Genomic DNA, 15,086 nt, shown 5'->3' with positions numbered 1-15,086 from the left:
CGAAACTCTGACCCAATCTCTGAAAACTCAGTTCTTACCACCACTGCTTACATCTGGCCGCTTCTCTCCATGTCCACAGAATCATGCCACGTCTCCCCTTAAATATTTTAAGGGTGGTTTGCAAAATGAACTATAAATGTGGCTTGAGGGGGGGCGACACCTCAAGCTTGACCCAGCATAGACATGGAGGTCAGGCGCCAACTTTCAGGGGTCAGTTCTCTCCTTCCACCATCTGAGTCCCAGATATCAAACTCAGATCAGCAGGCTCAGCGGCAGGTGCCTCTAACCACTGAGCCATCTCTCTAACCTTGGCACTTAATTTTCAAACAAGGTCTCATTATGTTGCTGTGACAACTACCCTCAAGAAGTACTCCCATCTCGGCTGCCTGACTGCTAGTACTGTATGTACAAGACCATGCCTAGTTTACACCCTAATATCCTAAGGTTAATGTACCTATATTCAATACTTTGATTGTATGATATAGAAAAATCCAGCTGGAGCTGACCCAGTGGCTAGTTTTCATGGTACCAGAAGTGTTGTGAAGGTCACTTAAGAAATCAATGGTCTTACTCAGTGCTGGGCCCTGCATGTTGCAATACCAACCTACTAGGTAAGTAACATATGTCCATGACCTAACATCATAGTGGCATGACTGTTAGGTGATAACCACCATGTTCTGATTGGAGTTTGAGGTCTATTCTACAAACTGGAATTCATGTCTGGTATGTAAGCCTGGTCAAAAGCACTTGGCTTGGGAAATCACGAGCTCTAGGGGAGAGTCCTACTACTGCTGTCCTGCTGACTGGACGTGTCAAACTCTCTTCTAAATATTTATGATTATGTACGTATATTAGTACTGATCTCAACCTCTGTCAGAGAAGCTTCTTTATGGACTGGATGACAACTCAGGGAGAGATTGATAACTATCCAAGTGCTGAGAATAAGCAACTGTGAAGTGCTCTGTCTCAAAATGAGACATTTACATCACACACACACACACACACACACACACACACACACACACACACACACGAGCTTAGGGAACATGTAAGAGGGAGCAGAAAGACTGGAAGAGCCAAAGGCCGGGGAGGAGTGCTGTCCTCTGGATCTAACATAACTGTTGTGTTCGTGAGCTCACTGCAGTTGTGGCTTCCTGAACAAGATCAAGTCCATGACCAGTCAACATTCTAGCAAGGGGCAGCAATAAGGCTCAGTGAGTTCTTAAGGTGGTATTAAAATGATACGGGGTAGGTAGGTGGGAGGGAGGGGACGCATTGGGAAGTGTCTAGGGGGACTGCGATGGGGAACTGGGACTAGATAACATTCAGATACAGCAGCTGGGTGTGGTAGCGCACTCCTTAAACCACAGAAGCAGAGGCAGGTGATGACTGTGCTCAGCTTGGTCTACAGAGCTGATCTACAAAGCCAGTTCCAGGACAGCCTGGGATAGTGGGGAGGGGGGGCGGAGAATCCCTGTCTCAAAACAAACAAGAGATACATTGTATTTGTGTATGAAACTGTCAAAACTAAACAAGATAGTCCTAAAAATAGTAACCTAGCCATGTTCAAGGAAATGGTTGGAACTTGAGACCGCCACACCACATTTTCTCTCACGTGCAGAATCTAGATTATATGTACAACTGAAGGACATGAAAGTATAAGGACTATCTGGAAAGAGAAAAGGAGACAGCATAAGAGTGGTGAAATGTATTATTTTGTCCAATTAGTGTATAGTAATTGTATTTTGTTGGAGTGGTGGTAGGTTCTTTTGAGAAGGGGGGCTCACTTTGTAGCTCTGGCTGTCCTGGAACCGGCTTTGTTGATCAAACTGGACCCAAACTCACAAAGAGCCACCAACTTCTGCTATATGTCCTTTCCGTGTTTCCAGCCTTTCAGGGTTAAGACACCACTTACCACACAGGTAGCTGATTTCTAATTAGCATGCCCCAACTCCAAATGAGTTCCATTCCTGTATATCCATGCCAAATACGTAAAATACCGCACAAACAACTTAGTGCTTCTGAGTTAACTTCTTCCCCAGGAAATAACTGCTGGTTCTATGAACAATTCAGATGTTATCTGTATAGGTTTAGAAGCCATGGAACAGATTTAAATTTTCCAGCCTTGATATCTCACGAGTTATGAGTTGCTTCTTTGAACTGGGGAAGCCCCTCAATTCCTAGAAGAGCTATGTAAAGATATTGTGGGCTGTGTATTTATTGTTAATATGACTATTAAATGGGAGCGTGTAAACACGGCCTAGCACTACCGTGTAGTTCCTAAATGTGGCTGCACAAGACCCCTAAGGAATATACTAGTCATGCGAACAAGAGAACCCCAACTCAGTGATTACAAAGTTGCCAAACCGGGCTCGGGCATCTTTAAGCTGCCCAAGCGATAATGCTTTGTAGGGTTTTGAGAACCACTGATTTCAGTGACACAAAATGTCATTAAAAGTGAACTAAAATCTCATTGGAACGACTTCCTTCTGGAAACTTCACAGGACCCTACTGAGTCCCAGAATGACGCCTGATGTTGCAGAGGAAAGAACAGCAGAAATCCAAGCATGCCCGCCCTACAGCCGCCAGCGATACCCGGGCAGGAGGGCGAACAGGCCTCCAGGACGCTCGCTCAACATACCTGGTAGGTGGAGGAGCCCGAATCAGGCTGGGTGCCTAGTCGGGCCACCGAGTCCCCGTGATAGGAGCGCTGCCGGGGTACAGAGGCCCGACTACAGGGCCGCAGAGCTGACCTCAGCGCGCTCCACATGGCGATGGCAAGCACCCAAAAGAGAGAGTGTGAGCGGCCCTGTAGCAGGGTTCTGCAGCTCCGGGGGGGCTGCTGTTCCAGATCCCTTGCAGCTCCAGACGCGATTCACCAGCTCCCAGGCCAGCCCCCCACCCCCGCACGTGCCATCGTGGCCCACCTCCAATTGGTCGGCGCCACGCGCCACGCCTCTCGACTCCGCCAATGAGGAACAGAAGAACAGCTGCGCGAGTCCAGGCTCCATCGCGAGCCCAGCAGCACTGGGCTGAGTAGAAAGTTAAGTAAGTGGCTGCTGTCCTGCCGAAGCGTTTGTCACATGTGTGCACATGCCTCTAGCCCATGCACTGCAGAGCTTCAGCACATCCGATCGTTTTTAGAATGTGATAGATTGTAGACATCAGTACTGGGATCTTCACACCATAAGGCTTAAAAACACTGTGCGAAGTGCCTTAGCGTTTTGTTTTCACTCGCACACCTTATTGAATGCTTCCATGCTGCTACAGCATGCTTGCTTAGAGAAGCAAAGTAAAAGCCTCCGGAACATTAGAAGGATGAATAAGCTAAAGAGAGGGTCGGCTATGCCCTAGGAGGAAATGTGGTTCTAGGCTTAAAGGTGCTATAGGAGAGAATAGCACCCGAATAAAAGACAGATTGGCTAGAAACACAAGATAACTAAGATGGGAGCCAAGCTTGGTCGCTCGGCTCTTTCTCCCTTGGAAACTATGGACTCTACTACTCAGCAGGCAGCTTCAAGAAAGAAGCCTGACTCATAGAAAACTATAGTAAAGCAATGGATAGAAGACTTGTCAAAGTTTCTGTAGTTTACTGAGCGAAGAGTTCATAGCTTAGTGAAAATTTTAGAGGCCCGTGTGGGCAACAGAATGAGCCATTTGTTTGAAACAAAATGCTTTAACATGAATTTTGAAGACACTGTCATCATACATCATACAAATAGTGTTGGGCAGTGAGGATCGCTAAGTGGTAGAATGCTTGCCCAGAATGCAAAAGGCTCTAGGCTACAGAGAAAGGGAGATGAGGAGGGGGAGAGGTTAGGGGAGGGGGAGAGGGACAGAGAGAGGGGGAGGGGCGGGGGGAGAGAGGGGAGGGTGAGAGAGACAGAGGGAAGGGAAGGGGGAGAGAGGAGGGGGAGGGAGAGAGGGACAGAGGGGGAAGGGGAGGGGGAGAGAGACAGAAGGGGGAGAGAAGGGGGAGGGGAGGGGGAGAGGGAGGAGGGGAGAGGGAGAAGGGCAGAGGGGGAAGGGGAGGGAGGAGGGGAGAGGGTCAGAGGGGGGAGGGGAGGAGGAGGGGGGAGAGAGGCAGAGGGGGAGGGGAGGAGGAGAGGGAGGAGGGGGAGAGGGAGAGAACAGATGAACCGTGCCTACTATTTTAAATGGTGTTTATTTTAACAGAGTGGCACTTTGTGAGCACCTACGTGTGTATGGTGTGTGTACAGAAGTGCACATGGAAGCTGTAGAATGTCAGGTATCCTGCCATTACTCTGCCTTATTCCTTTGAGACCAAGTCTTCCCTGAACTTGCAGCAAGGTTTGCAGCTAGAAAGGTGATCCTCCTGCGCCTGCCAACCCTGGAATTAAGAGGAGCATGCAGCAATCCCCAGCCTTTATATGGGTGCTGGATCCAAAATCAGGCCCTCATACATGTGCACCAAGTGCTTTTACCCACTGAGCCCTCCTCTCTGGCCCAGGACTGGTAAGCTTTTTTTAAATCTAAGAGAAATTAAGACCTAAGTCAAATCAAAGTGAGTTCACCATATAAAATATGACATAGCATTCTACAGTGCCTCAAGCTGACCCTAAATAAGGTCTTGTAATGTGGAAAACAACTTAAAGATTCACACAGCATCCAAGCCATGTAAAAGAAAACAAAACAAACCAGAGCATTTGAGCTGAATGAAACATTCATTTCTGGCAATGAGGCTAAATGAAAATTATTTCCTAGCAACTCTAGGAAATAATTAACTAATTAAGAGGATTAGCAGTTCAAGTTATCCCGGGCTACACAGTGAGTTTGCAGGCAGCTTGGACTATATAGAAGTGCCCCAAAATGGCTCATTTATTTTGCACTTAATTAAAACTGTTTACCTTTGACCCTCCTACCCCGAGAGTTCCCACTCCTATCCAGCTGCCTCTCAAATTCATAGCTTATTCCTTAAATACACGTGTGTGAATAAATTATATAATGCGGATGGCTGAATCTGTGTAATGTTACCCATGTTGTAGGTAGGGCTGAATCCTTGGGATTGAACTGTTAGGGTTTGAAGGTGTACTTTCAATTATGTGTATGTGTGAGTGTCTGTACACAAGTACGCACAAGTGAGTGCTGTTGCCCAGAGGCCAGAAAAGGGCCACAGAGCCCCTCGCGCTGAAGTGGTGAGTTCTGGGAGCCAAAGTTGGGCTCTCTGCAAGAGCAGTGCCCTTGGAGCACTGAGCAGTCCAGTCCTGGTTCTGTTTTCGGTGTTCTAGTTGGCTTACCTGTCCCGATCACAGTCCATCACTGAGGGAAGTCAGCTGGGACTCAAGGCAGGGACTGAAGCAGAGGCCACGAGAAACCCTGCATACCGACTTGCTCAGCTTGCTCCACCCCCCCTTCCCCCCCCCCAGGAAGCGCAGGCCCACCTACCCAGGGGAGGCACCATGCACAGTGGTCTGTCCTCCAGCAATCATCAGCCAGGAAAATGCCAAGCTTCGCTAGACATTTTGTCAGCTGAGAAACAACAACCACAGCTTGTGTCAAACTGACAAAAATAAGTAACAAAAAAACAAAGCTACTAATAAGCAGCCAGGGCCTTGCTAAGGAGCCAGGCTGCCCACAAACTCTGGCCCTCACCCACGGGACACTACATACAGCTAGCTAAGTTTCCATCAAGACCAGACCGGATGGTACAGGCAATGACTATAGCTTCCTAAGAAATACAATTTTCTATTTCACTGTTTCTTATATAGCTTTATAAATACACATGTATATGTATGTGAAGAAATGGCCACACTAACCAAGTTTCCACAGATAATTCTGTCAATAAAAAAAAATGTTTGGGCAACTGATTATTTGCCAATAAACACATCAAAAAATCTGTCTTTTATTAATTTTTTATTATGGAAAAATGTTTATCTTGAAATTATTTTAATTTAGAAATAGAAAAACTCAGGACGGTGGAAACAAAACCCACAAAGCATCCAGGCAACATTTTACTTCATGTGCTTGTCACCGCCACTGGGTCATCGTCCCATGGTGAGAAAGGACCCAGCACCCACAATAATGCTATTAGTAGAGACACAGATCCGCTTCACGGAGCCAGTGAATCCCATGGTAGCAAAGCCTATCATCTGGAATTCTTTTCTATCAGGTTTGGAGCATCTTTTAACCAGCTGAACTGAGTCCTTTACAAACTGCATTACTTGATCCATGCTTGTGGGAGTCAGTTTGAGAGGGTAGAGACATGTAGCTTAGGAGAGAATTCAAATCTGTTTATTAACTCTGGGACTAAAGCTCCAATTTCTTTCCTTATATAGAAAACAAAGCTTGTGTGTAGTGAAGGAAGGAGCGAAAGATTTTGAGTTGTTATATATAAAAATTCATTAGAATGAAAGTAAACCAAACTTAAAAACACACACACAAAAAAACTCTTTATAAGAAAAGGACTTATGGGACATATGGGGGTAGGGGAGAACTGGGAAAGGGGAAAGCTTTTAGAATGCAAACAAAGAATAAAGAAAAAAAAAAAAAGAAGCATCAAGAATTCTTCCAGGTATACTATACAATGCATGTTTTCTTCCCTCCCTCCCTCCCTCCCTCCCTCCCTCCCTCCCTCCCTCCCTCCCTCCCTCCCTCCCTCCCTCCCTCTCCTGCCTCTCTCTCTCTTCTTTTTTTCTTCCTTTGGAGACAGGTTCACTAGTCTCAGTCCACACTCCTTTTGCCCCTCATGCAGATTCTGGGAATACAGGCTTCAGCCACCATATCTGGCAATACTATATTTTTATAAAGACGTATAGATGAATATTGAAAATAGAAACCAATTAAACGAACATTAATATCATTAAGGTCTTTGTTGTTTGAAAAGGACAAAACAACAAAAATGGTATAAAATAACTTTTATTTACATAATTTTTATCTACAGAACATAACTGCTTTCTTTAGAACAAGAAAAATTTACAAATGACAAGATATTGCTTCTTTGTCAAAAATTCTTCAAGCAAGATATTATACATGGTCACTTGCATTTAAATAATATGGTGGTAAACACTGGGTATTAATATTGCATCTAGGTCTTGTCTTAACTGTTTACCAACAATCAGACTTCTGAACCATGCCTGGGCCGCCAGTTAAGATGTAAGCGGTCAGAGGAGAACGGGCCAGAGAAGGTGAACCCTTCCGTGCGGCTCCTTGAAGATTTCTACAACAGATTCCTTGCAACGTCCTTCCACCACCATCACAAATCTTCCCGCATTAAAGCTAAGCACACTGATTGTGTTTCTCTTTCCAACACCGGTTTGAGGCCGTGACAGCCGGACAGTTTGTTGACTGACTTGATTCTCTATACAACAAACGCCCCTGTAGTCTTTATACAATAAATTACATCTTCCATAAAATCAGCTTATTACAGATGAATGAGACAGAGGTTAAAAAAATAAATATTATACAGGGATAAATAATAGTTTAGTCTCGGTGATCTAACCCAAATAACACTTAAAAAAAAACTTTACAGAATATGACATTTTTAAAACTAACAAAAAGGCATTGAAATAGCAATGTGAATTACTTCCATGATTTTGTGACATTAATCACATGAAATAGATGCATACTTTTGAGAATTTCCATCTAACTTAAAGACCTTCCTTTATACCAGACATTACACTATACCTTTTACTCTAAGCCACAGAACAAGAAACATGCTCACAGCAAGTTCAGTGAATCAGCACTCTAGACTCATTGAGTTCTGCCCTCTTTTGCTTAGAAATGTGAAAAGTAGGCACCATTTTATCCATATGAAAAATGAAAATTACCTAGATGTAAAGATAGTTTCCAGCTGAAGTATTGCTCATTTCATAATACACTGCACACAGTGTGTGAATCTCAGGCACATTCTGCAAACAGGTCTGCAGACAGACACCAGCCCTCACATTCTCATCCGCTGTAGTCTGGGGCTAGCAGTGCTGACCTAGCAGTGGGAAACTGTGGCTTCTACTCCCAGCAGAGCATAAAAGCAGGCGTGGTGGTTCATCCCTACACCCCAGAGTGGAGGATTACAAGTTAAGAAACACCCTCACCTATAGAGTGCAAGGCCAGCCTTGAACACCTGAAGCCCGGAGGGGGTAGGGAGGGGAGAAAAACTACGGCCTAATGTGCGAGGTCTAAGCTAAAGTCCGGTTAACCTCACTCCTCCACTCGGTATCCACCAAGCAGTTGCCATCAGGACCACTAGGGCTACTGTTCAAAACGAATGTTTTATGGAAAAACTTCTAATTATGGAGCTAATGTACCAATTGTATCTATCTATGAGGTTTTATAGCAATATTGAATACATTTGCTCTTTGAAGAGTTTAATTTCAACCAGAGGAAAAATTGTTACCGGAAACAGACACATAAATCAGAAGACTCAAAACTAAAACTACCCAAGTTCATAATGAGGACACACTGGCTTTGCTAAGTCTTCCTGTCTTACTTTCTGCTTTAACATTAGAATCGAGTTCTAATGTTAATGTCAAGTGGTAGAAGGCCCACATGTCCTGTGAACAGAATTTAGTAGGGAAAAACAGCTATCACTAAACCTTTTTTCTAAGGGATGGGGGGAGAAAAGATTCAATTATTTAAGACAATTTGTCCTTTATGTTAATTTTTTTCTTCCAATGAAAATCCTGAGATTAGAATAAGAAAAGCAAAAATATTCACAGTACAAATTCAATATACTAAAGTATGAGAAAAGTATTCAAAATATTGACACTACCTAAACATTTTTAATGACATTTTAAAATAGCTTTTAAAGTAAAGAGGAAAAGGAGACAAATTATTTGTTAATGCTTTCTTTACCCAAATTTGATAAGTGAAAATAATTAAATTGAGATATACTTTAAATAAAAAATTTAAAAATAAATAATCTCTTTGATGTGCCATCTTTATAAATAGCAAGTTTAAATACTAGATCTTCAATCAGGACTAATGTTACATCACCATGAATTAGAAAAATACACTTTTTTTTTTCAGTCAAATAGATGATAATAGAAAAGTTTTAACTTTACCATACCAAAGTGGAGTTTCACAATTTGCTTTCATATACTTACAGGCAACTGATCACCCTCAAGGAAAAAAAAAAAAAACCCAAACAAAACAAAACAAAACACAGAAACAAAACACAGCCACCTTTATAAAGAAGGTGACTAAATGTTAAGTACAATCAAGCTCCCAGTATGTCAGCACTATGATTTATACAGATGCGTATGCACACAGTTCTCAAGACCAGGTGTGCTCAGTACAGAGTGCATCAAATGTAAACAAGTTACAATGCCTGTCAGTCTTAATCTCTTGGTATTCCAAAATGAAGGGTCAATCAGAACGAAATGTTCCCCACTGATTATAAAAGCTTCAAATGAAGCTCAATAAATATTCAAAATTGACCTAAATAAGAACAGGCAGTGGTACTTTTCTAAACACTGCTTTGTTACAGTCAAGGTTGCTGGAAATTTCAAACTCATTATAAAAATAGAAAGTAAAAATAAGGGGAAAACCCAGAAGAGTGCTTTATTCTGTCTCATCCACTTCTATGAAGATGTCACTGAAGACGAACTCTGAGACAGGGGTCACCTCTTCCTCAGATGCTCCTTTTGGCCCATTTTTAGACTTTTCTTCTAGCAATGGCTGATCAGAAGAAACCTAGGAAGATAATAACACCGAAATGTAATACACTGTTTATATAATGCTACTGGGGACTGGTACATTGCTTTCCTAGCTGGCATGAGGCCTTTGGCTCAATCCCTAGCAAAAAGGAAAAAAAGTGAACCAATCCCTAGGCAAGGAAGAGCTTTAAATGGTAAGGTAGCTGTGTAGCATAGTCTAGGAGAGAGAGCTCGGTGGCTACGGCACTTGCTGCATAGCACGAGGCTGACAGTTAGGCTCCCAGAGCCCACACAAACGCCAGGCAGGCACGACGCCCAGAGCTCTACCTCAGGCCTCTACATACATACCCACATACAGGCGAAAACACAGACACACGAGAAAAAAATAGAGGCAAACTAAATTTTTAGCACCCATTATTAAGTAAATGACAGTGTGATCACCTCACCTTGATTCTCAGAAAAACAAATTTAAATATACAGAACTAAATCACTGTTAAGTCTGCAACTAAAAAATTTCAATCATTAGAGTAAGAATTGATGCTCAAAATTCAAAGATTAAAATATTTATAAATCTCTAAAAGAAAAAAACCACAAAACAGCACAATACTAACATAAGAACACATACAAATACCAACGAAATAGACGTGTGGGTGCTGGGGACCAACCTGGGCCCTCTGCAAAAGCTGTAAGCTCTCTCCAGTCTCCAAAAGTCAGTTCTTTAGAAGGGCAGAATTAGCTGGACTCAGGGAGTTATGAAGTAAAATAAAATAATGACATAGAATTGGGAGGAAGACACGTTGGGGGCTCTCTGGGGGATGAGAAAGCATGCGAATTAAATGTGGTGCACATCTTTAATTCCAGCACTTGGAAGGCAGAGGCAGGTGAATCTCTTTGAGTCTGAAGGCAGCCTAGTCTACACAGTGAGTTCCAGACTAGTTGAGGGTACACAGTGAGAGCCTGTCTCCAAAAAATAAAAGCTTTATAAAACTGAGAAAAGTTGGGGTATTCAATAAATATTGACTACTGACTTATAACCCATGTGCTGGAAAGTTAGCCCTATACCTTACACAAAAAATTTTAATGATAAAAAGGCTTAAATGTAAAAACATGGTCAGACAGCAGTGGCACACCCCTAATCCTAGCATTCCAGAGGCAGGAGCAAGTAGATCTCTTGCGAGTTTGAAAGTTGTTATACAGAGAAACCCTGTCTCAAAAACGAAAAACAAAACAAAACAAACCACAAAACAAAAAACAAAGAAAACAACAAAAATTTATTGTAACAAACCACAGAAAGATATTTTTATCTCTTAGATTGAGGAAAGGGATATCTTTTAAAATGATTACAAAATCTGAAGGCAAAATGCTTTTGACAAATTTACCTATATAAAACTAAAAAATATCTGCATGGCAAAAGCAAAAACAAACAAAATAAAAATATACATGGCATATAGAAAAATACTGTAACCTATACTATAAAATGCACCTTTCCCTTAATATTCTTAAGACATTCTACAAATCACTATGAAAATAAAAGACAAGTTTCTCTTAAGTCAAACAGCCAGAAAAGAGAATGAGTGACTCACATACAAGTCCAACTGCACACAAGTATGTGCTCAGAAAGGCTAGAGAATGAATGGGCATGAGGGACATTTTATAATCGCAAACCTTGGATTCCAGCTGAAGCCAGCTGGGGTTAACAAGCAAGATCATGGTCTAAAGCAACGTGTGTGCTGGTCAGAAGGAGAAGGTGCAGGGCAGTGCAGCTCTTGTACAGTAATTGCCATACCCTGTGGAGACAGAGCAAGGAGTCTACCTAAGGAGCAAGCATCCAGCCTTCCTCTGATTTCTAATTCTATCTACTAATAGAACAAATGCCTGTATTCTATACTGTTCTATAAATATTAAGTCTAAAGATGAACAGGTAAAATGATCTATTTATAAGACAAGTATTACTGTGCTGTTTAATAAAAAGAACACTTAATGAGCACAACACAATAACGGAATACCATGTAGTTATTACAGACAGCTGACATATGGTGGCACAAGCCTGTAATCCCATTATTCAGATAACTGAGTCAAGAGGATTAAGCTTTATTATTGAGATTTTTGTGTCAGATTAAAAATAAAAATCAATAATGAGAATACTTTTAGACATTTATCACTAAAAACTAAAAGTATGTTTTTATGTCGACATGCATGAGTGTTCACATCACCATAGTAAAAAACTTAAAAGAATGGAGAGGTCCTCCAACAGGAAACTGAATAAAAGAAACTGAGTCTTTAATCCCAGCAGACAGGCAGAACTCAGTTCAAGGACAAACTGATCTACATAGTGAGTTTTAGGCCAGTCTTAAACTCCCTGTTTCAAATAAAAACAATCAAAAAACACATTGTGATACATCTATACCACAGAATACTATTTTGCAACAAAAAGTAATGCGGTACTAGAGTCAGAAATAGATATAAAGATCAGAATTTCCAGGGCCAACCTGAGCTATACAGTGAATTCCATAAAATAGCTCAAGCTATATAATGAAATGTCAACTCAAAATAATAAAAGTAAAAGTAAGTAAAACTACCAGAAAAGTCAACAAATTAGTAATATATAAAACTACCTGAATGAATATTTAGGTAAGTAGATGCTGTGTTACCCCGTTGGGGTTGTCCTAATCTTAAATGTGTAATTCAATTTTTGCAATGACAGACTTCATGAATAGACTGTTAAAAAAGATGGACAATACAAAGGACCTTGCTTATTTTTGAGACACTCATATGCTATGTTTACACTGCCAACAGCTATGAGCATTCTGTAACACACCTACAATGATGCTAAGGCTGACAAGGCAGCTCGTTTCCTAGAATGCATTTTCCTGGAATGCATGAAGCCCCACGTTAAATCCCCAGCACTGTATGTAGAAGTAGTAACAATATTTTAGCAGTGCTAAGTCAGTAAGCAGAGGGTCACAGATTTCTTTCCCACTCTAGACCTGCCTTTAGGCATACTCAAGATGCACAGAAATAATACACAAACTCAAGTTTTATGCTTCTTTGAGTTTTTATGAGTTGGGACCTTTTCCCAAAACAAACAACACTCCAAGTAGTACTTCTTTTTGCTTCTCTGGGTCAGAGAGCTGGATGGAAGTAATTGCAAGTTGATGTCCCCTTTCTGGCTATTTCAGTAGCTTATACTAAATTAGCTGCATTTTTGTGGAAAACGGAAGTTGTACTAAAATAATTTCTGATATCCAATTGAAAATAAACTTGCCTTTCTTCCCATTGTTCAGATGACAGATGTCACACACAATCATATACAACAGTTCTCACATACCTGAGCTGCCGAACTTTCAGAATTTCCAGTATTCTCACATGGAGTATCAGTAACACTTGGTGATGGGAGTGGATCGGAAGATTCTTGATTTTTTTTCTGGCTTGCATTAAGTGGATTAGGTTTTCTCAAATTTCGTCGTGATACAGGTATTTGTGGCTTTAGGCGCTTCTTATTATGGGTTTGAGTCACTTCATCGGATTCCAAACTATTTTTTGGACATATTAATGATAAAAATCCCAAAGGCCTTCTACCAGGTCTAGGAATGAATACACAAAGATTCAGACAAACATGTACAAGTACGCACACAGACATAGACACACGCACACACCCCTTTTGCTGCTGATCTGACAGGAGGCCTTTCTATATGTAGCTAACGTCTCCCTGACTCAGCCTCTTAACCACGCTATGCTGGGTTAACAGGGCCGTGTTACCACTCCCAGCAAGGCACATTCTTTTGTCAGGCATGGTGACACATGCCTTTAATTCCAGGCCTCGAGAGGCAGAGGGAGGAGGGTCTCTTAGTCCCAAGCCAGGAAGGAATACATAGTGAAGACTGTGCTTAACAGAACTACAACAAAGAAAAAGACACATGCTCAATATAATTTTATTTCTACTAATGTTAAGGTATGCTCTACCAAGTACTGATGACACTACACTATGACGGATGTCTGTGACGCAGGCAAGGTTGTTTAAGCTTTAAAGTGCACATGAATAACCTGGAGAGACTTGAGTCCAATGCACCCTGACTGTAAGTTTTAGGAATCATGCTGAGTCCACGGTGCAGCTGCTTCTGTGTCAACAGATCTCACAGAGCCCTGAGCCTAAGAGTGGTCTTTATGAGCTTTTGTATTGTTGGGGTTTAGATTTGGTTTTTTTAAGGCAGGGTTTCTCTGTGTAGCCCTGGCAGTCCTGAAACTCACTCTGTAGACCAGGCTGTCCTTGAACTCAAGAGATCCACATGCTCCCGCCTCCTAGGTGCTGGAATTAAAAGGCCTGAACCAGCAACCAGTCAATGTTTGTTTGTTTGTTTGTTTGTTTTTTTAAGACCAGGTCTCACTATGTAGGCTCTTGGTGTCCTGGAGCTCACTAAGTAACCAGTTCAAGGCTGGCCTCAAACTGACAGAGATCTATCTTAGTGCTGGGATCAAAGGTATGTCCACTATGCTCAGCTTGAAGTAAGTCTTTTAAATATATACATGCCTTTTCCTTTAGAGAAAGCTATTGCCTGTTATCGTCAGCTAAGCAGGTTAAAGTTTCCGATGCAGCTGACAACAGTAATTACTAATTACCCTAAAGACTTCTTTCTAGTGTACATGTGAAAACGATGTGGAGGCAGTAGGTATGGACCTGAAGAAAAATCATACTAAAAGCCGTAAGGAAACTAAATGACACACTATTTTGAAATTAAATAGAACAACTTCCAAAGTAACCCGACACCAACTCTACGCTGTCTCATCTCAGCTACACGTTTGTTTCATACAACACAATGTGTTTTCATCAAAATAATGACCACAAACAGACTGGGAAAGAAGTGCAAATGTCTAAGGATTTGCTGTGTGACCCAGTCAGTTTCAGCAGAGCTAAGCTCCAGTCATACAGAATGTATACCTGGACTATTTCTGTAGGTCTTGGGCTAAACTGTCTTATAACGATGGAGGCTATATCTATAAAACAACTTAGCACTGGGTTTCATTCTCTACTAAGCCTGCTGCAAACTGTTCCTCTGTACCTCGGGGCAGAGAGGGAGAGTACCGAGTCTCTAATATACCTGGTCAGAGGAGGTTTGGAAGATGATGTCCCACTGTCCCGCTGTTGAGAACTGGAAGCAGGTTCAGTTTTCTCTTCTTTTTCAGATATTTTATCACTCTGAGGCAATTGAGTCATGGTGTTTTCTACACATGAATCTTTTATTTCATCAAGTGATCCAGATGATCCTGTATTCTGAAAAGTTGGTTCATTGTGTTCCTTTTGAGGTTCTGAGGTTGCATGTGTGCTCTCTGAGGTAGGGAAAATGTCTTGTCCCATGCAAGACTCCACTTCAAAGAGAAAAAACAGGAGAAATTTGAAATATTTAAAAAAGAGTCAAATAAATTGGAATATCTGAAGGAAAAACCCATAGTGTTCTAACAAACCCAGCTTAGCAA

General features: G+C 41.7%; 2 protein-coding genes across 4 annotated transcripts in view; both read right to left on the bottom strand.

Annotated features, from left to right (window-relative positions):
* Mccc2 (methylcrotonyl-CoA carboxylase subunit 2) overlaps positions 1 to 2,895 on the bottom strand; it is a 74,067-nt gene extending 71,172 nt beyond the window's left edge. The window contains exon 1 of the mRNA XM_052159875.1: positions 2,642 to 2,895. Coding sequence (XP_052015835.1) covers positions 2,642 to 2,770 — 129 coding nt within the window. The 5' untranslated portion in view covers positions 2,771 to 2,895. The remainder of the gene's footprint in view (positions 1 to 2,641) is intronic.
* A 3,965-nt stretch (positions 2,896 to 6,860) lies between these two features.
* The window catches only part of Bdp1 (B double prime 1, subunit of RNA polymerase III transcription initiation factor IIIB), a 94,749-nt gene continuing 86,523 nt past the window's right edge, over positions 6,861 to 15,086 (bottom strand). For 2 of the 3 annotated variants that reach the window (XM_052159355.1, XM_052159356.1), the window contains exons 37-39: positions 14,711 to 14,978; positions 12,943 to 13,198; positions 6,861 to 9,651 (exon numbers count right to left, since the gene is read on the bottom strand). In XM_052159355.1, the coding sequence (XP_052015315.1) occupies positions 9,520 to 9,651; positions 12,943 to 13,198; positions 14,711 to 14,978 (656 nt within the window). In that variant the 3' untranslated portion in view covers positions 6,861 to 9,519. Of the gene's footprint in view, positions 9,652 to 11,279; positions 11,402 to 12,942; positions 13,199 to 14,710; positions 14,979 to 15,086 lie in introns of all 3 variants that reach the window. The other variant, XM_052159357.1, reaches the window with a different exon arrangement.

This window comes from Apodemus sylvaticus, chromosome 16, assembly GCF_947179515.1.
Source record: "Apodemus sylvaticus chromosome 16, mApoSyl1.1, whole genome shotgun sequence".
Classification (NCBI taxonomy): Eukaryota; Metazoa; Chordata; class Mammalia; order Rodentia; family Muridae; genus Apodemus; species Apodemus sylvaticus.
This window is presented reverse-complemented; position numbering and strand designations above follow the sequence as displayed.